General features: G+C 44.7%; 1 protein-coding gene across 5 annotated transcripts; it reads left to right on the forward strand.

Moving 5' to 3' along the window:
* The first annotated feature begins 178 nt into the window (after positions 1-178).
* AMHR2 (anti-Mullerian hormone receptor type 2) lies at positions 179-16,852 on the forward strand. Of its 5 annotated transcripts, XM_057486666.1 has the most exons (12): positions 179-7,985; positions 8,635-8,687; positions 8,986-9,168; positions 9,409-9,600; positions 9,862-9,936; positions 10,118-10,242; positions 10,364-10,594; positions 12,240-12,354; positions 12,492-12,664; positions 12,852-12,999; positions 13,190-13,326; positions 14,201-16,852. In XM_057486666.1, the coding sequence occupies exons 2-12, from the start codon at positions 8,639-8,641 to the stop codon at positions 14,408-14,410; spliced, it is 1,638 nt and encodes a 545-aa protein (XP_057342649.1). In that variant the 5' UTR covers positions 179-7,985; positions 8,635-8,638; the 3' UTR covers positions 14,411-16,852. The 5 variants fall into 5 exon arrangements, with proteins under 5 accessions (XP_057342649.1, XP_036771137.1, XP_036771136.1 ...); XM_036915242.2 differs by having other exon boundaries at positions 179-8,687; XM_036915241.2 differs by having other exon boundaries at positions 179-9,168.
* Positions 16,853-20,470: the final 3,618 nt, after the last annotated feature.

Here is a 20,470-nt window from a genome sequence, read left to right on the forward strand (position 1 = left end):
CCCCAGTTTCTATTATTCCTGCAGTAGAAGGCATCCATGCCAGCCACTTACCACACCCTTTATTCCCACTGAAAGGCAGACCTCGGACCCTATTCTTTCATGTCTGTAATCAATCATGTACATAGGCATCTTTTGGAGGAAAGGGGCGGGATAACTCACTGGAGTGTGCAGTATTTTGCTAGAGCGTTTCAAGGAATGGAATCTTCCCCAGTATGAAATTATTAGATATAAACTAGCTTAATGATACTAAGGACTACAAGCTTTTAGGATACTTGATGATGTTTCTCTCTGGGATGGAATGCTGGTTTACCTTCAAGCCTCTTCATTAGCATTGCTGTGACTGAATGTATATCCAGTTCTTTCCAGTTCCCTGATGTCCTCACCAAGGAAGCTCCTGACCCAGCATCTTGTTTGGCCCCCAAACTGCAGCAGCTTCTGGTTTGTCTCCCAGCAGCAGGGAGCCTCTCAGTCTTTTCCATAGGAAGTTAGGAGCCTACATTCCTTGAGTCAGGAGCTTATTGCTAGAAAATCCCTTTCCCTGAGCTTTTGGCCAGCAGAAATTAATGTAACTGACAGGAATATTGATTCTAAATTCTTTTTCATGAGTTGCTTTTTTATTTAAAATTTTTTAATGACCAAACCTTGCAGGGCTGGGGGTGCCCAGAGGAGTGGAATATTAAAGCCCTTGTTCCTTTGTCTTTCTAGGTTACCCACTCACATTCATCTGCTTGTCATTTGACTGCTTGTATTTTGACTTTTTATCCAGAGCAGTAACTCACTGTCTTCCTTCAGGGACCTCACAGCTGATGCTCTGTTTGTGGGTGCTATGCAGAATGCAATTTAATGGATATTTCTCAGTCTGGTTCAGAATAAATAGAACCCTTGATCCTGGAAAGTATAGACTGAAGTGTGGGGGTGGGGTAAATATTATGATTGGGGGAGGGCTAGAGACAAAAGCTGTAAATTACTATGGCTGGTTGATTTATTTCTACTATATACATATATATATATATATATATTTTTTTTTTGCTTTTGTATATCCTATATAGGAAACTAAGCATTGTATTTTTTTAACAAATCTGAGAAAGCACTATAACTGCAGATGTTTGACTTTCAGAATATATTTTGTATTTTAATATCTTCACATTGCGTGAATACTGGAAGCTGCAGATCTTTGCTAGGACATAATACATTTACAGACTTGTGAGGGGTTCTTCTGGGGGTATTAATCAGGCCCCTGTTGTGCTTTGGGAGAGCCCTGGTGCTACTTGCTTCAGGTTTTCATTCAATTGTAAGTACCCTGATGCCTTTTGGACTTTGGGATCAGATCAAGTGAGTTTTAAGAGATCCAGGTACCAAGGAAAAGAGGATAGTCTAGCTGCCTCAAATGAGGAGCTCTTTGCAAAGCTCTCCTTTCCCCATCCAAATCTGGGTAGCCTCTTTGGAGTTGGGAGGAGAAATGCAAAATCTCAGAATTTCATCTCCTTTAGAAGAGAGCCAGTAACTTAATGTGCAGGATGAAAGGTGGCAGCAGTAGCTTTGGGGAAAGGGAGGAGGGTATGGCACTTCTCCAACCCCGGAAAACATTGCTTTTGAAAACCGCCAATAAAATATGGGCAGGTTATTACTTTGGTTTGGGAGCGTGTGCTCTCTTTGGTGCCTCCTCTTGGCTCTCCTCCTGGGGTACAAACCTCTTTTGGGAGGATGAGCAGACCAGCTTTGAGGTTGACCTATTCTTTTTTTTGTCTGCCTTCCCTAAACACCAGTCCCCAGGAGGACATTAAGCAGCCTTAAGCTTAAGTTTCTACTCCCTCTTCCAGATTTGGTCCACTTGCCTTCGACTGAAGACTGGGAAAGGGAGAAAAAGTGGAGTCTTCATTCCTCTCCTAGGTCTTCTCCAATTCGACTTCTACAAACCCAAAAAGACTTCCTCCAAAAGATTTATTTGAGAGAAATTAGTATTCTGTCCCATTTCCCCGTTTCCTCATTATCAAACAACCCTACCTTCCTTGTCCCTGCTAAAGGAGAATCCCTCAACTCCCTTCAGTATCAGAGAAAAGCATAACGAATGGGTTTAAGTGGCTGCAGGGCTGCAGACAGCCAGAACTTTATTGATACCTCTCCTGGGGTGTGTGTTTTCCTCTCTCACCTTCGGGAACTACACTGTGCCTTCTCCGCAGGGGATGGGCTTCATCAACCCAGCCCTCTACTTTCCTAGCAGCTGCTCTTGAACAGTGTGAACAAGGCAGGTCTTTTATATATCTGATCACCCCTTTCTCCCAGTGGCCTTCCATAGTCCTTACCTGGAGTCTAGGACACAAAGACTTTGGGGAAAGGTGGGGAAACTATGCTGAGATTGACCTGAGGAGACACCTTCCTCACACACCAATGGCAGCTGCCCCAGGGCCTGCTTCCTCTTCTGGAGTTTGTCATCCTCTGGGAGGGAGGGGCAGTGCTCCAGTCTCTGGTGCCTCAAAGAAGTTTGTTTCTAATGCTGACGGTAACCAGTCTCCTTACCACTGTTGCCTTTATAAATCTCTTAATATTCTCATGCTGTGTTTTGTTGGTTCCAGTCCAGTCACCGCCAGGGCTGTGTGGGGAAACACTTCGAAGTGCGCTCTCATCTTTCTTGATCTTTTTTCCCCCCGAGATCTTGTGTATGTATGATGCTAATCTCTTATCTTTTAGTTTCTTCCTGCTCTTTTGTATATCTTCCTTTCTTATATCTCCCCCTACCTTTTATCTCTGGGTATTTGGGGGGCTTTTTTTTTTTTTTTTTTTTTTTGCCTTTTGTACAAAGATTAGTTTCAATGTAGTCTGTAGCTCCTTTGTAAACCAATTAAAAAAAAGTTTTTTTAATAAAAAGCCATGTCTCTGGTGTGTTGAGAGGGTTGGGAATGGGGAGAATAATGGTTAAAATGAATCCAACAAAGGCTTCCAACTACACTGTTGTGCTCCCATACATGTTAATCAGCACAGTTGCCCTGCACTTCACTCCCAGGTAAAGAGCTTCATGATCCTATCAGTTTGCTACAACTGCACAGAAATGTGGAGGACCAAGAGGAACGGGCAGCGCCGAGCTCTTTTTTTTTTAATGAGCTTTTTATTTTGGAATACTGTTGAAGGGAAGTTGCAAAGATAGTACATAGAGTTTCCTTATACCCCTTACACAGTTTTCCACATTGTTAACTATCATGGTGCATTGTCAAACTAAGAAACTGACACCGGTACATTAGCTAAGCCCCAGGTTTTATGGTTTTCACCAGTTTTTCCATTGAAATCCTTTTGTTCCAGGATCCATTCCAGGATACCATGTTGCATTTAGTTGATAGGTCTCCCCAGTCTCCTCTGATTTGTAACAATTCGTCTTTTGTTTTTCACAACCTTGATAGTCTTTGGGAGTATTGGCCAAATACTATAGGTGTTCTGTAGAATATGCTCTATCTGAGTATGTGATCTTTTTCAGATTATTATACTGAGCTTCCGGGGATTTGGGGAAAAATACACACTTACCTGTGTATTCTTCCAAAACCTATCACATCCTTTCAAGGGAAAAATGGTTACGTGACATTACTGATGATAATCTTCATCACTAGGTTATGGTACTATTTGCCAAGTTTCTATTTCCCTATTCTTTGGAAGCAAGCTGTTAAGTCTAGCCCACTCTTAATGGGATTGGTGGGAGTTCAGCTTCCCCTCTGGGTGAGAACAGTATAATACATATTTGGAATTCTGTAATGAGACTGTCTCTTCTCCATCAATTTATATTAATATGTCCTGTGTATCTGCTTTATTCTTGGGTTAATGTATCACTAAGGTTTTTTTCTTCTGCTCTAGCTTTTTATCCCAGCTTTGGCCATTGGTGCTCTTTCAGAATGTCTTTATGTGTCCCTTTGGTATGTCTACATCTTTTTTTCAGTAGTTTCTGATACACAAGGTGCCTCAGGCTCAGTTTCGGGTTTCCCTGCCCCAGCTCTAGGGTCAGCCATTTCCGCAAGGAGCCTTGGTTCTCTTTATTGGGAAACGGTATTTAGAAACCAAGATCTAGCTCCCAACGTATTTTACATTCATTTAATAACATCTGTGTGTAACATGATTGAATCTGGATTGCGGCCCCCTCTGAAACTGAAATTGAAATTATTCTGATAGGCTTTACAATTTCTCATCAGCCTATGGCTTCACTTCCCTTCCTATCAAAGAATCCTTGGTCAACTGTTTATACTAAGGCTACCAGCATTTTCTATTGACTCCCTGTATCTGCTTTGTCAATCACTCCGTCATGGGTAAACTCAGCCATTGATTTCCTTATGTAGCCATTAGCAATGGAACATTTTAACATTTTACTGGGGAGTTTTTGTTTATTTTGGGGGGGCCAGGGTTGTTTGGCAGCCTTAAACAGTCTTTATAGTTGTGTCATCTGTTCTATCGATAAACATCAGTTGAGCTCTTATGTCCTGGGTCCTAAGCTAGGTTGAAGATGAAAAAAAAAAGATAAGCCTTGCTACCAAGTTCTGCATTAGTCTGGTAAGCGAGACAAATACCATTAATTGTAAATTGCCAAATCCTGACCCCATTTTTCAACAGATGATTTGCTTCCTATTTCATGGAGAAAATGGAAACATAAATTTCCATCTCTCTTCTCCCTACAAACACCTGTGTATTCACCAATACCAGTTTTACCCCCTTCTCTAGTAGGAGAAATACTTTTCCTTTGCAAGGCCAACCCTGCTACTTGTCCTCTGCACCTTACTTAATCTTTGACTTCTTTTTGTTCTTGGTTTTGGTATTTTCTTTCATTGTTAGTCTCTCCTGGATTCCCTTCTGTCAGCCAATAAGCATGTTAAAGTCTCTCCCTCTGCATTTTGAAAAACCTCTGTTAACTCTTCAAGCTGCTGATCCAGTTCTTTCCATTTCCAAAGTTAGTGAAAGTCGTTTTCTTTTCTTCACTCCTCAGGCCACTTTGTTCATCAACCACCATTTACCAAATTGTTTCTCATAACCATCAGTGACCTAGTTGCCCGCTCCAGTGGTCTTTTAGATGTTGGCCTCTTAGACCTCAGCAACAACCTGCATTTTAGAGCTTTTTTCCCGTGGAGTGTGTAACTGATACTCCCCTGGTTTTCCTTCACCGCCTGAGTAGTCAATTCTTGTCTCCTTCCTAACCACTTCTTCCTCCATTCCTTAAATACTGGTGTTTCCTGTCTGCCCTTTCCTTACTCTACCCTTCGTCTCCTTGAACAAGTTGCATCCATGATAGCTATTACATACGTCCCTAACCTTAAGCCCTAACTTTTCCCTCAACCTGTCAGCCTGCTTACTGGACATTTTCATCTGGATGTCCCACAGAAAACTCAAACTCAACATGTAAGAAGGGGAAATAATCCTTTGTGTCTCCCATTTCATTTAACATTTCCATTTGACTTAAGAATCATCTTTAAATTCTCTTTAATCTACCAAAATTCATTTGATTACCAATCCTATCAATATTACCACAATATATCTCAACTTTTGCCTTTTTTATTATTTTTACTGTCCTAGTACTAACATTGGCCACTACTTGAGTCTTACAACTGATCTCCCTACTTCTAGTCCCTCAGCCTCGATCATCTTATCTACCACATCACTACCACACCCCTACCTAAAATCCTTAGCTCTTAGAAGTCTTAGTTCCTTGATAGAGAATTGAAACTTTTCCGATTTGGTCCCAGTCTATCTCTAGGGTCATTTTCTGCTTCATATCTCCTACTCCTTTCTCCTGCTCAATCCCTCTGCCCTCAACACACAGGTAATGTTCATACCTTTGTGTCTTTATTCTTGCTGTTCCCTTTGCCTATAATAATCACCCTCCTTTTACTCATTTTCAGTGTGTTTACCTTTGACACAATTTAAATATCCCTTTCTCTGTGAAACCCTCTGGGCACCTTTTTTCCCTTGACTTCTATGCCCTGGACAGAATTAGCTTATTTGATCTTTCTGCTGGTACAGCTCCTTGCTCAAACCCCTAGACTGACACATAATTTTCTGGTTGCTTGTTCATATGTCTGTACCTTTCTAGAGAATGGATTCCTGGAGGGCAGGAATCACACGTATCTTTGTAGGCCCAGCACCTAATGCAATACTTTTTTAAGATCAGGACCTAATAGATATTTGCTGAATTGAAGGAATAAACAACTCACTTTAGCCTTGTAGTCAGTGGTGTCAAAGGTATTATTGGGCCACTGAAGACTTTAATCAGGGGATCCTAATGAAGGCCTTTGTGTATGTAGAATCCAGGAAGCCTCCATTCCTATGCTAAGGCCTCTTCTCAGGACCTTTCTCATCCCTCAGCTCTCAGATTCTTACCCCTTCTATCACCATCTTAGCTCTAAAACTCTTGACTGCTCAGAGCAGATACTGTTCCCATAAACCTGGCGGGAATGCTTCTATATTTGAGAGGAATAGTTACCCAGCTTTGGGTGAGGAGATTCTACCTTACTGCCTGATCCTAATCTTGCTCTGCTCTGGAGGAGATAATCTAAGACACTCCAGACACAAGAAGCTATTTGACCTTCAACTCCACCCTTTTCTTACCCTTCCCTGCCCCACCCCTGCCCCCAACTATCTGATCTGGGAGGTGGTGAAGGAAGTAGCAACTCAGTACAACAGTCCACCTCACTGGTAGGGCCCTACAGGCTCCCAGAAGGGCCCAAGGTAGGGATGGGCAGCTGTTCATGTGCCTCTAGCCTTGGTCATTCCTCCAGCCGCTGATTCACAAATGGTGGTGCTTTTACTCTCTCCTTTCATGCAGGCTCACCAGAAGGAAGACTCCAGAATCAGTAGTACTCAGAACCCTTATCCCTGGTCTAAGCCATACCATTCCCAGAAAGGGTTTCCAGGCAGCCACCAGGGGGATGGAAGGCTGGGAAAACACGGAACCGGTCGTCTCTAACTCAATTCTTGTGGGAGCCACCTACTCATAAGGGTGGAAACAAATTACCTATTACTGTAGTTCCTTACTCTGGGGAAGAGACTGGTGGAGTTGGACTCCTGTTTCTCTATTGCCACACAAGCCATAAACTTTCCATCTCCATGCTGGCACTCCCTCTACACACCCTATACTCTCCCTTCACAGTTTACAGTCCCAGCAGGTTAACAGATGCAGGAGCTGTACGATACAGACACTAGTCATCAGAGGAGGCCCTTTCTGCCCTCTCCTTGCACTGAGTTTCTCCTATGTCTACTGACCTCTAGTGTTGATAGTTTGAACTGTACCCTCGCTTTCCAGTTAGTGGCTTAATGGCAGGTAATGGTGCAATATTTTCTCAACAATACAAATTCAAATATTCAAATATTGTATTAGGAAATATATATTTTTTTGATATAATTAAGGTACAATTACCTGAACAACATTATGGTTACTAGACTCCCCCCATTATCAAGTCCCCCTCACCCCATTTCAGTCACTGTCCATCAGTGTAGTAGGATGCTATAGAATCATTACTTGTCTTCTCTCTATATACTGCCTTTCCCGTGTCCCCCCACCTACATTGTGTGTGCTAATCGTAATGCCCCATTTTCCCCCTTATCCCTCCCTTCCCACCCACCCTCCCCAGTCCCTTTCCCCTTGGTAACTGTTAGTCCATTCTTGGGTTCTGTGATTCTGCTGCTGTTTTGTTCCTTCAGTTTTTTCTTTGTTCTTACACTCCACAGATAAGTGAAATCATTTGATACTTGTCTTTCTTTGCCTGGCATATTAGGAAATACTTTTATTGCTGACTTTTGTATTTGTTTTCAGGCATCCTGGCAATGCAAAGAACAGGTTCAAATCCTAGCTCTGCTATTGCCTAGCAGAATGACCCTGGGCAAGTTTCCTGAGCTCTGTAACCTATAAAGTGAAGATAATAAAAAGTAGTGGGAGCATTAGATGGAATAATTGTAAAGTGCACAGCCCTAGCTGTGCCCTAGCACAGCGGTGCTCAACGAAAGTTTGTTACCTTCCAGCAATGGTGAGTTATTCAGTGAATGAAGCAATGTGATTTTTTAATTTTGGAAATGTAAAACTTACCATTTATACCCATTTCCAATGTAATCTTTTTAAACTCTGAGAAATTTTATATAAATGCTTTCTCATTCTTGAGTTTGGAAAATGAGGTCAACTCTAGTATGGTTTGTGAAGCGTCTTGCCCAGGGTGCTGCAGATCTGAGCCCTGAAAATAAGGGTTAGAAGGGATCTTGGGCACAGCTGAATGGCTCTGAGCATTTGACCTCACTTTGGTTTCCAGCCTGGGAAGAGCTGATAGGATCCAGCACTTTCTTATAGGATGAGCAAAGGGCAGAAATTTGAAGTTAGGCGTCCCTGGGTTCTCAGCTGGCCTCCAAGGCACCCTCCTCCCACTTTGCAGAGGAGAGAGGAGGTGGTTGAACAGAGGAGGATATGAGATTGGCTTTCTGCTCCTCCCTCTCTCTCTCCCTGCTTTTCCCCACACCCATCCTCTCCCCCACAGCAGCTGTCTCCCCCACAGAGACTGGGGAGAGGGAGGGGGGCGGAGTTGGGGACTAAAGGACCAGAAGCCCCACAGTACTCTGTATCTGAAGGTAGCTCTGGCCAGGGGCAGCTGTGCGGCTCATGTTCCCCTTCTGCTGCTCCTCCTCCAGCACGATGCTGGGGACTCTGGGCTTTTGGGCACTGCTTCCTGCAGCTGTGCAAGGTAGGTGTCTGCAGAGAGGGGCAGGGTCCTCCACCTACCCACTGGAAAGGGGCATTGAAGCAACAGCCACCTCTTTGGAAGAGTGGTGAGTGGGTGGGCGAGTGAGGGCCAAAGGCAGACCCATGTGTCTCCCTGGTGGGGTCAGGTTCCAGGCCTCTACTGACCCAATTTCCTTCTGTGACTTTACCATACCAGCTCTGGGATATGAAAAATGTTTTGTCTCTCCTTTTGGCTGTTGTTTTTGCCCCAGCATTCACTCCCATCTTGAACTCTCCCCTTTCCCCATCTTGGGCCACAGCACTCCCAAGCAGGCGGACCTGTGTGTTCTTTGAGGCCCCTGGAGTTCGGGGAAGCACAAAGACACTGGGGAAGCTGCTAGATGCAGGACCAGGGCCCCCCAGGGTTATCCGTTGCCTCTACAGCCGCTGCTGCTTTGGGATCTGGAACCTAACCCAAGACCGGGCACAGGTGGAGATGCAAGGTGAATGGCAAAGTATATGGCAGGTGACAGCTAGGGTGGGAGATAGGTACATCCTAGGGTGGGGGTGGTAGCTGAGGAAGAGGAGGAGAAATGGAATGTGCAGAGGGAAAGAAAAGCCCACATGAGATGGAAGGGATGCTTCTGATAGAGAAAGGGTTTATCCTCTCTGTTCCCAGACTCCGTTATTCTTGCTTGCACTCTCTTCCTTTCTCTTTTCTTCTCTTAATCCCCCCACATCAGGATGCCGAGACAGTGATGAGCCAGGCTGTGAGTCCCCCTACTGTGACCCAAGCCCCCGAGCCCACCCCAGCCCCGTCTCCACTCTCTTCACCTGCTCCTGTGGCACTGACTTCTGCAATGCCAATTACAGCCAGCTGCCTCCTCCGGGGGGCCCTGGGACTCCTGGCTCCCAGGGTCCCCAGGCTGTCCCAGGTAGCCCCCCAGGGTGCTGGAGCTGGGAGGGGGCTGGGGCCAAGGATAGGATGAGAGGCAGAACAGAGCTAGTTCTCACCCTACCCCCATCCCAAGCTTCCCTCCTCCTGGCCTTGAGAAGTTGGTTGCCCTGGTGACTGAGAGATAAGGGGGCTTGTGACCAGGATGGGGGTAGGTGGAGAAGCAGGTTCTCTGAGGACGGGGAGAAGAAAGGATATGGGGCAGGGCTCATCCAGCCTGCATTCTTGCTTTAATGTCCAGGCGAATCCATGTGGATGGTGCTGGTGTTGCTGGGGCTGTTCCTTCTGCTTCTGCTGCTGGGCAGCATCATCTTGGGTACTAATTTAACCATCCCTCCCCTGTGACGCCCGGACACTGCCCCAAAGCTCTGACTCCTCTCCGGGATCCCTGGCCCATGTGCTGAGAACTCCGCATCCTGACCCAATTGCCTCCCACAAAGCCCCAGTCCCAGTCTCCATGCCTGTGCACCTGACTCTAAGGCTCCTCTCCGTCCCAGCCCTGCTACCACGAAAGGCCCGCAGAGTACGAGGTGGGCCAGAGCCAGAGCCAGAGCCAGAGCCAGACTTAGGCAGCGACTGGAGTGCGGAGCTGCCGGAACTGCCGGAGCTGTGCTTCTCCCAGGTGCCCAGGGAGGGAGGAAGGGAGTGAGGGAGGCCCCCAGGCACTCCCAGACGGTGCACTGGGGAGGCAGCCTCACCCTGCTACTAGCTGAGGCCCACAGCCAGCGCTCTGTCCCCACCAGGTAATCCGGGAAGGCGGTCACGCTGTGGTGTGGACTGGGCGGCTGCAAGGCGAGCTGGTAGCCATCAAGGCCTTCCCCCTGAGGGCTATGGCCCAGTTCCAAGCAGAGAGAGCCTTGTATGAGCTGCCAGGCCTGCAGCACGACCACATTGTCCGCTTTATTACCGCCAGCAGGGGGTGCCCTGGCACCTTGCCCTGTGGGCCTCTGTTGGTACTGGAACTGCACCCCAAGGTGAGGTGGGAGGAATCAATGTGTGTGTGTTTGCCTGGGTGTGGATGGAGGGCTGGATGGCAGCTGGGTGCTGTCCATGCTTATTTTTCTGCTTTAGATTTCCTCTGCTTTAAAACATTAAACATGATTTTTATTGTTTTCTCTTTTTTGTTACATAAGCAATACTTGCTAGTATTTTTAACTCATAAAATAAAGATAAGGAAGGAGAGAAGTCAGAACAATTTCTAGTCCCAGGGGAAGGGGAAGAGGCGAGGGAAGGGGAAGGGGACTATTGAACCACTGCAAAGTACATTTGATAATTTTAAAAAAATACAATTTTTTTCTTCTTTTGGTATCATTAATCTACAATTACATGAGGAACATTATGTTTACTAGACTCCCCCCTTCACCAAGTCCCCCCCACATACCCCATTAGTCACTGTCCATCAGCGTAGTAAGATGCTGGAAAATCACTACTTGTCTTCTCTGTGTTGCACAGCCCTCCCCATGCCCCCCCACATTATACATGCTAATTGTAAGACTCCCCCTTTCTTTTTCCCCCCTTCTCCCTCCCTTAATAATACAATTTTTAAAAAAGGAAAAAACAATTCCTATTCCCAACCTTAAAGACAACCGTTAAAGAAATACCTGCAAGCATGGCCCTCCAAAGTCATTCACTTATTCATTCAACAAATATTTATGGACTATATATCATATTTCTTATGCTAGGAAAAACACACCCCGTCCCTGCCTTATAGATTTTACAGTGTAGTGGGGGAGACAGAAGTGGATCAAGTCACCAAAAACTAAGTGTAAAATGTCAAGCAGGTAAGTGCTGAAAGCGAGGGCACTGTAAGAGAAGAAAGAGACATGATGGAGTGGAGGATCATGAGCCCAATGGGTGAAGCAAGAGAGGTAGGCAGGGGCCAGACCACACTGGCCTTGTGGGATTTTATCAGCACCTATGGGTCGTCCACCTTGGAAATTTTGGATTCTGGAAAGTCCCTTCTTTGACCATGTGCCTCACTGCTCAGCTCAAAAAATACTATTGTGTGTGTGTGTAACTTCCCCGGCACACTGGAGGTGCTCGATAATGTTTGTCAGACGAGAGACTCTTGCTTCTTTCCCTCCAATTCCCGATTGCTCCCCACCTGCTGCTCCCCACTCAACATCCCTCCCTGTCCCCAAGCAGGGTGTTCCTGAGTGGTGCCCCTGCCAGCTCGCCCTGCCTCGTTTGTCTCTGTCTCTGTCCCAAGACTTCTGAGACAGTGTAGGGTAGTTAATACTGAGTGATGCTGGAGTCAGGCTGCTTGGCTTCAAGCTCTACTTCTCTCTTGCCAAGTGACTTCCAGCAAGATCTCTTTAAAACTCTTCATCTATAAAACAGGACTGACAGGAATACCTAACTCCTAGGGTGGTTGCAAGGATTACAGAAGGCTGGCACACAGTAGGTGGCTCAAGACACTTGAGCTGGAGTTACTGTTTTTCCCATCAGTCTGACAGGCACATTCTCACTCCTCTGCTGCCTGTTGGTTGGCCTGGCTGTGTTAGTGTGTCTGTCTGCTGGGAGATGCGGGGGGATGTCTGTTGACTGATCTCTGCTCCCTGGGGTGAATTGGCCGCCTCCAACTTTCTATGTCTCCCTCTTCTCTCTGCTTCTCCCAAGGGCTCCCTATGCCACTACTTGACCCAGCACACCAGTGACTGGGGAAGTTCCCTGCGGATGGCACTGTCCCTGGCACAGGGTCTGGCATTTCTCCATGAAGAGCGCTGGCAAGATGGTGGGTGAGCTGGGAGCAGGAAGCCATGGGAGTCAGGAGCCACACTGCTATTTTTCTGATTCTCCCTTAGCTTAGAGGGGAAGAACTAGGTCAAAAAAGAAAGGAAAAAGACCCTTCAGCCTTGGCTTCTCCCATAGGCCAATATAAACCAGGTATCGCCCACCGAGATCTGAGTAGCCAGAATGTGCTCGTTCGGGAGGATGGATCATGTGCCATTGGAGATCTGGGCCTTGCCTTGGTGCTTCCTGGCCTCGCTCAGCCCCCCACCTGGGCCCCTACCCAACCCCGAGGCCCAGCTGCCATCATGGAGGTGAGTGCTGTGGGTAAGGGTGAGGCCCAGGGTGGCGTCACTGCTGCTGAAGCTGTGCCCAGCGGTGCAGCTACAGTACAGCAGTTTGGGACATCCCTGCATCTAGCTGGGGGATGTCGCATGGACCAGTGTTGTGGTGAGCATTGCCGGGGAGATGATTCTTGGCCCTCCACGCCTTGCTCTCCAGGCCGGCACCCAGAGGTACATGGCGCCAGAGCTCTTGGACAAGACTCTGGACCTGCAGGACTGGGGCACAGCCCTCCGGCGAGCTGATGTCTACTCTCTAGCTCTGCTCCTGTGGGAGATCCTGAGCCGCTGCCTGGATTTGTGCCCTGGTAAGGGTGGTGAGGGTGGATATGACAGTGTCCCTTTCCTCCCCCATCCCCCACCCAAGCCATGCCCACTCACCCATTCTAGACCCACCTACATCCTGACCCCAGAAGCTCTGCCCTTCCGCCTCTTGGCCTTTCCACAAGGAGGCACTCTTGGGCTTGCTGATGCCAAGCCACATGTGCCTTTCCCCAGACAACAGACCGGCACCCTTCCAAATGGCCTATGAGGCAGAACTGGGTAGCACCCCCACCAGCTGTGAGCTGTGGACCTTAGCAGTGGAGGAGAGAAGGCGCCCCTACATCCCTTCCACCTGGTGCTGCTTTACCACAGTAAGAAGCCACAGGGGTGGGCTTGGGACCTGGAGAGTCTGGGCATGGGCTTCAAAGACACGTCTGCCAGGATCAGTTCATCTACTTTCTCCTGTCATCTCCCACCGCTCCTGGTTCCTGTTCAGCTGAAGCTGCTCAAACTTGTTAGGCACCTCAGTTCATCCTCTTCCTCCATTTCACACAACGCATTCCTGAGACACATACCTCAGTTTATCTTCTTTCTACCATCATTTCATCAGTTAGCCCTGTTCCTCAGTCCCCTCCAGGAAGCACTCCTTGTCTTTGCTTCTACCCTGAACTCTGCCCCCAAGATGGCTCCTCTCCTGGCACACTGGAGCCCAACGTTCAACCCGATAGTTCCTCATTTTGTCCTGCATACCTGTGTTTCTGCCATGACCCAATAAAACCCAGTCGTAGTTATAAAGGGTTAAAGCACTGGCCTAAAGGTGATATTTCAGAGGTCTGCACAAATAGTTCCTAACAGGAAGCCCCTTCCCCTGCTATCTGGTCTGAAATTTCCACTGCACAAGTATTTGTTGAGTTAGATAACAGAGGCCCAGGCATTGTTTGTAGAAGACCCTGGTTGCCTGAGATGAAGGAGAGAAACTTCAAAACATCAGCATGTTAAGCCATTAACCTGAATTAGCTCTTCAGAGGAAAAGATGGACACCTTGGGAGGCACCCAGAGAACTGTCTCATAGGGAACAAGATACAGAGGGCTGGTTCCAGTGAGGGGGAGGAGGAAGTAGCTTCAGGAAGGACTGGAAGAGGAGTGTTGGAAACCGGGGAGTAGTGGACACCTTTTAATCCTGGGGTTTCTCAGGCGACCATTCAGATTCCTGGGATCAAGCTGCCTCCTGGTCATTCTTCCCAGGACCCTGGTGGCCTGAGGGAGCTCCTAGAGGACTGTTGGGATCCAGACCCGGAAGCACGGCTGACAGCTGAGTGTGTACAGCAGCGCCTGGCCACCCTGGCCCACCCTCAGAAGGCCCACCCCTTTCCAGAGGTCTGTGCACACAGCTGCCCACCTCCCTGCCCAGAAGACTGTTTCTCAACTCCTCCCTGCCACCATTCTCCCTTGTAGGCCTCAGCTGAGTGTCTGCCACTTCAGTGTTCAGCAAGGCCCTTGTTCCAGGATCTCCAAACTGCCTGTACCATTTCTTACATGTAAATATGCAGCTTTTGTGTGATCTATATACATGCTAACATAAACATGGTGCCTTTCTGCTCTGCCTTACCACTGCCTTTCCTACTTGCTGAATTCTCAGATCCTTCTGTGGGCATTCGGTTCACTGCAGTTTTGGCCAGTGACTGGGGGCAGGTGTACAAAGGAAAGACAGCTTTCCTGATTCTCTGTCCTTGGGCGCCTTTCTCCCTCCTGTGACCCTGAGCTCCTCCTGTCTCTCTTCTTTTCCTTCTCTTCCACAAGCTTTATTTGGCAGGATATCATGCTAGGCACTGGGGAAGGGAGGGTGAATACAACGTAATTGCTGCTCTGAAGGTTCTCAGAGACCCACTTTGTTGGAGTCCTGTACAATGTCCTAGGGGAATGTCCTTTTCTGAGGCTTGAGTGGGAAGGTCTCACAGCACAGGATGCTTGAGCTAGGTCTTGAATGGACAGTTTTCCAGGAGTGTAGGGTGTGCGGTGGCAGGACCCAACTCCTGCATTTGCCTCTGGGCCACCTATTCTTCCCCAGTCTCGGTTAAACACCCCTCTCTAAATAATCTTTAAACACACTTTTATTATGTCTTGCTTCTACTCAACAGTCTGATTGCCTTTCTCATGACAAACCTGTGAGTACCATTTATAGAGAAGGAAACCAAGGAATCAAGAGAAGTTTATAAATATATCCAAGATCACAGATTTAACAGAGCAGGGATTTTCAGCCATTAAAAATGATGTTGTCACAATGCCATAAATTATTAGAAATGGATAATGTCACATGAAAAGAATATACACATATAAGCTGACAAGTCTAGGGTTATGTTAGGTTAGAAATAAACATATGATCACAAAGTAAACACACAAATCCCAATAGAGGGTCATTTTACAAAATACCCGACTGGTATTCCTCAAAACTATCAAGATCATCAAAAACAAATTCTGAGAAACTGTCACAACCTAGATGAGCCTAAGGAGACATGACAAGTAAATGTAATGTGATTTCCTGGACAAGGTCCTAGAATAGAATGGACATTGAGTGAAAACTAAAGAAATCTGAATAACGTATGGAGTTTAGTTCATACTCATGGATCATTAAGGTAATGAACACACCATACTAATGTAAGATGTTAATAATAGGGGGAATGATTGGGGGAATGGAGTGTGGAATATGAAAACTCTATATTCCCTTCTCAATTTTTCTGTAAATTTAAAACTGTTCTAAAAAAATAAAGCTTATTAAGCAAACAAATGATGGCCATCTCCAAAACTTCAGAGAGACCATAAATACAAAGAACCAAAGGAGAATTGTGGTAAGCATTGCAATGTTTACTTGCTCTGTTTTTGAGTGGGTGTGTTGTGAGATGTTATACTGAAGGGATCACTAACATAAAAGCTAGAAAACCCAGATTATAATCTTAGCTTTCCTAGCTGTAAACTCTTCTACTTGTTTAATTTTCTCACAAAGTTGAATAAATGATTCTCTAAGTCATTTCCAACCCTATGATTTTAATTCTATGGTTCTATGATAAATGATTAAAGTTCCAGTTGTGATGATTACTTGACCAAAATCTAGTGTTTACCTACTATGGTATTGCCATGATTGTGATCCCATGCTTATGGGGATGCAATATACATGCTAATGAGCTTTTTAGAAACTGGAAAACATAACTCTATAAATAGAGATGGACTCATGGGAGGAAAGCTGTGTGGATGAAAATGGGTAGTGGAAGGTGGGAAGAAGACTGATTTTTGTTGTTGTTTACTGCCTACCTTTTTAAAAATTTCTTGAATTTTGAACTCTGTTTTTTTCTATTAAAATTAGATATTTACTTATTAATTAAAAATTTCTAAGCCTAGAAAAAAAGACTAGGGGGGAAATGCCAAATATTAACAGTAATGATTCTGTTTGGGTGATGGGACCTCAAAAGTAATTTGCTTTTTCTTTCTACTTTCCTGTACTTTTCCAACTTTAATTCTCATAATTACTTAAAGAATGTAGGAAAAGCATGCAATCCAATTTCCTATCACCAGGAAAGATTCTTTGAAAAACCACATGTGACTTGACATTTCCTCCCTTTGGCACTTATGAACACAACTTGTAGCATATTTTGTGCTTTAGTGATACATTGTTTGCTGAAGTCATTTCATTTGTGAGCTTCGTGTTCTCACCTAGACTGTAACTGAAAGCACGGAGGGTGTGAAGGAACATATTTTATATTCCTCTGGTTTCTTTAGAGCACCTAGTTCAGGACTCTGCCACATAGCCTGGTGGACTGGATGGAGTCCTGGGTTCCTGACCTGGATCTGCCACTAACTAGGGTGGAACCTGCCATAAGCCACTTCTCTTTTCTGAGCCTCATTTTTCTTATCTGTTCAGGGAAGGTGCCATTCCCTTTGGATGTGCTAAGGCATTTTCAATGTTTACTGGCCAGTAGACCTGATAGGAGAAGTATCAAGACTTCCTGGAGTGACACATATTTGATCCAGAACCATAGTTTTATGACATAAAACTGAAGTTTAGATACCTGAAGTTCTCAGAAAGCAGATGACATGTGTCTAATGCTGCTTTGTATTTCTATGGTGCCTATAGGAATATAGGTCTTGGGAATATCTACACAATCTTCCATATCTTCAGCCTCTTCTCTGAACATCCCCCGCACCTTCTTCTACCCATTAAAGTGAACCTTGTTTTTCCTGGAGTGGTAGCTGCCTTTTCTTTCACATGCCCTGGAGGAGGAGAGATATTTTCCTTTCTGTCTGTTGTTACTTCCAAACATTTCTCCATCTTTCTCCAAAACCCAAAGCCTCTCTGAAATGCCATCAGGCCACACCACTTGCCACTCCATCTCCTGATCATTTACATACCTCTGGGTCACTCCTCCGTATGTGCTGAACATTTCAGCATCTGGCTCTAAGTCTTTTTCTTTTTATCACTATTTTTGTTATCATTCTTGGTGACTTTAGTCACTATGAAGATAATCTATTTAATCCTTTCACTCAACTTTTTTACTTCCAACAAGATTTTCCTCCACTATCTCAGCCACCAAGGTCTGTTTCAAACATTCCACTTTCTGTTTACCAACTCCTACCTTTTTAGCTGACTTACTCTGGAGAGCCTGCATTGGGATAGCCAGTCCATTGACCCTGCCACTTTTTCACTGTCTGCCACCCTTTTATATTATTCCCTCCTTACTTGTTTTATTTGACATTGTCTGTCACCATAATCACTACCATGCATGTACTCTTGACAGCCTTGTTCCTCTTTCTCTTTTACCTTCTTGTATTTTCCAGGCAAACCTCACCTAAGTTAAATGCAGTTCTTTTTCCATTCCACAGTTGTACATTTAACTGGAGGAAACCACCACCTGTCCTGGTCTCATGTACAGTCCACAAACCTCACGGGAACCCTCCATACTGCTCAGCAATCCTACTAAAACTTCCCTACTCAATTCGTATGTGCACTTCTGAGATGACCGTTTCTAACCTTCTCCCCCTGGCCCTATTAGCTGATAATCTTTCTCTTATCTCCCTGGAGAAAAAAAAACAACAGAAGTAATCAGCAAAAAATGGTCACATCTTCCCAACCACTAAATCTACCAACACATTTGCATCTGGACCTGCAAACTCTGATTTCCCTCCTCTTACAATAATAAGAGCCAACATGTATACAGGGCATACTATATACCCAGCCAGTGTTCTGAGTCCTTCACAGGTATTATTCACATGTATTAGGTTATGTAATTCTCACAATGAGTTAGTTAGGTATTATTATCATCCCTTGTTTTATGATAGAGAAATGGAGGCATGGGAATTTCTTTTCAGATACCTTGTCTGGGGTCACACAGTCAGTAGTCTGGGTCCAGAGCTCATTTTCTCAACAACTACACTGTACTAAGTGAACTGTCCTATCTGAGGTCAGTGGCTTTACTCTGCTTTTCCTAATCACTAAGGAATTTACTCCTTCAATTGTCCTTTCTTTCTCCAGCAACATCATTTTTTCTCTAAGAATACTGGATTATTCCCATCAGTTTACAAAAATGCTTTAAACTCTCCCATCTTCAAAAGCCCTTCTTACACTGGGCATCCTCTTAATGATTACTGCTCCATTCTCTGCTTTCTTTTTCACCAACATTTGGAAGAATTACTTTTACTTGCTATCTTCACTTTTTCACTTCTCATTCTGTCTTCTGTTTGTTCAGACAAAATTTCATCTCTACCATGTAATTAAAACTGTTTTTAAAAAGTTCATTATCCTTGCAAAATCCAATGGCCAATTCCCAGGCTTCATCCTATGTTATTTATCAGCAGCATTTGACTCCTTTGATAGTTTCCTCCTTGAATCCTTTCTTCATACTCTGTTCTGATTTTCCCCCTCATCACTGGCCACTAATTCTGTATCCTTTGCTCCTTCCTCTTCTCTTCCCAATTTCTAAACATTGGCAGGTTCCAGGTCAAGCGCTGGGCCCTCTTTAGTAGTCTGGCCGCACTTTCCCCTTAACTGACTTCATCTGGCTCCTCAACTTTAGGAACCTTGATAACTCTCAATTTTTTTTCTGCTTTAGGCCAAATCACTCCCTGAGCTCCAGATTGCCAAATTCAACTGCCTTCTTAATTTCTCCACTTGGATACCTGATAGGCATCCTCAAATTAACTTGCCCATATGTACTCACATCTGTTCCATCCCCATCTTTCTTATTTCAGTAAATGGCATCATTATTTCCCAGATGCTCAGTGTCCTTGGGTTCATCCTTAATTTCTTTGTTTCTCTCACACCCCACATCCAGTCCAAATTTGCTAAGCTCTACCTTCAAAAATCCAGAGTCTGACCATTACTGATCATCTCTACAATTTCCATCCAGGACACCACCATTCCTCCTAACTGGGCTCCTGCTTCCACTTTAACCATCTCTCCCTATCCAGTTCTTTCACCACACAGTAGCCAGAATTATAAAAAAGACATTTAACCATTTTTAAGTGTGCAGTTCAGAAGCATTAAGTGCATTCATATTGCTGTGCAACCTTGACCACCATCCATCTCCAGCACTTTTTATTCTTTCCAAACTGAAATTCTGTGCCTATTAAACAATAATTCTCCATTCTCCACAGCCTCCAGTCCCTGGCAATTACTTCCTGTCTCTATGAATTTGATTACTTGAGGTACTTCATATAAGTGGAATCTTACAGTATTAGTCCTTTTGTGTTTGGCTTATTTCACTTAGCATAATGTCCTCACGGTTCATCCATGTTGTAGCATGTATCAGAATTCTCTTTCTTTTCAAGGTTGAATTGAATACTGTTCCACTGTATGCATATACCACATTTTGTTATCCATTTGATAGACATGTGAGTTTTTCCCATTTTGGGCTATTATGAACAATACTACAATGAACATTGGTTTACAGAATTATTATTTTTTAAATGAAAATCAGACCATGTCATTTCCCTGCTCAAAGTTCTCCAGAGGCTTACAATCATACTGGAATAAAATCTGAACTCTTTTCCATGCCTTACGAGAATCTATAAATACTTTCACAGCAGCTCCTCTCCTTACTTTGATTCATTTTCCCACATAGTAAACACTGCTATCTGACATTTTATGATATATTCCTTTCTATTCTGCTCTCCCATCAGGATATTACCTCCATGAAGGTAAAGGCTTTTATCTACTGTGTTTTCTCTATCTTCAGAGGTACCTGGCTAGTTTGAGTTGAATTTGTTAAATAAATGAATGACAGATGCATTACTTAATTGCTTTTAAATTATCTGAGTTTAAATATGAGGAAGAATTTCCCAAGTAGCAGGTAGCGGAAGAGAAAAGTGAAGGATATTGGCAATCTGTGAGGGTCCTGTAGGGAGGTTAATATTATCCTGATCTAATAGTAATAATTCTTAATGAGAATCATGATAATAATCCATACAGTGGCATATTATTCAGTACTTCCTTTATAAAAGGGAATGTAGTATCAGGAAATACTGAAA

The sequence above is a fragment of the Manis pentadactyla genome, chromosome 10, assembly GCF_030020395.1.
Source record: "Manis pentadactyla isolate mManPen7 chromosome 10, mManPen7.hap1, whole genome shotgun sequence".
NCBI classification, from domain to species: Eukaryota; Metazoa; Chordata; class Mammalia; order Pholidota; family Manidae; genus Manis; species Manis pentadactyla.

What these genes read in the sequence shown, in the direction of transcription:
- AMHR2 (XM_036915241.2), top strand. Translation starts at nt 8,892, where the DNA reads ATGAAAAATGTTTTGTCTCTCCTTTTGGCTGTTGTTTTTGCCCCAGCA. An exon ending in GCCCAGCTGCCATCATGGAG is followed by an intron (nt 12,665 to 12,851) that starts GTGAGTGCTGTG and finishes CTTGCTCTCCAG; the next exon opens with GCCGGCACCCAGAGGTACAT. An exon ending in CCTGGTGCTGCTTTACCACA is followed by an intron (nt 13,327 to 14,200) that starts GTAAGAAGCCAC and finishes CATTCTTCCCAG; the next exon opens with GACCCTGGTGGCCTGAGGGA.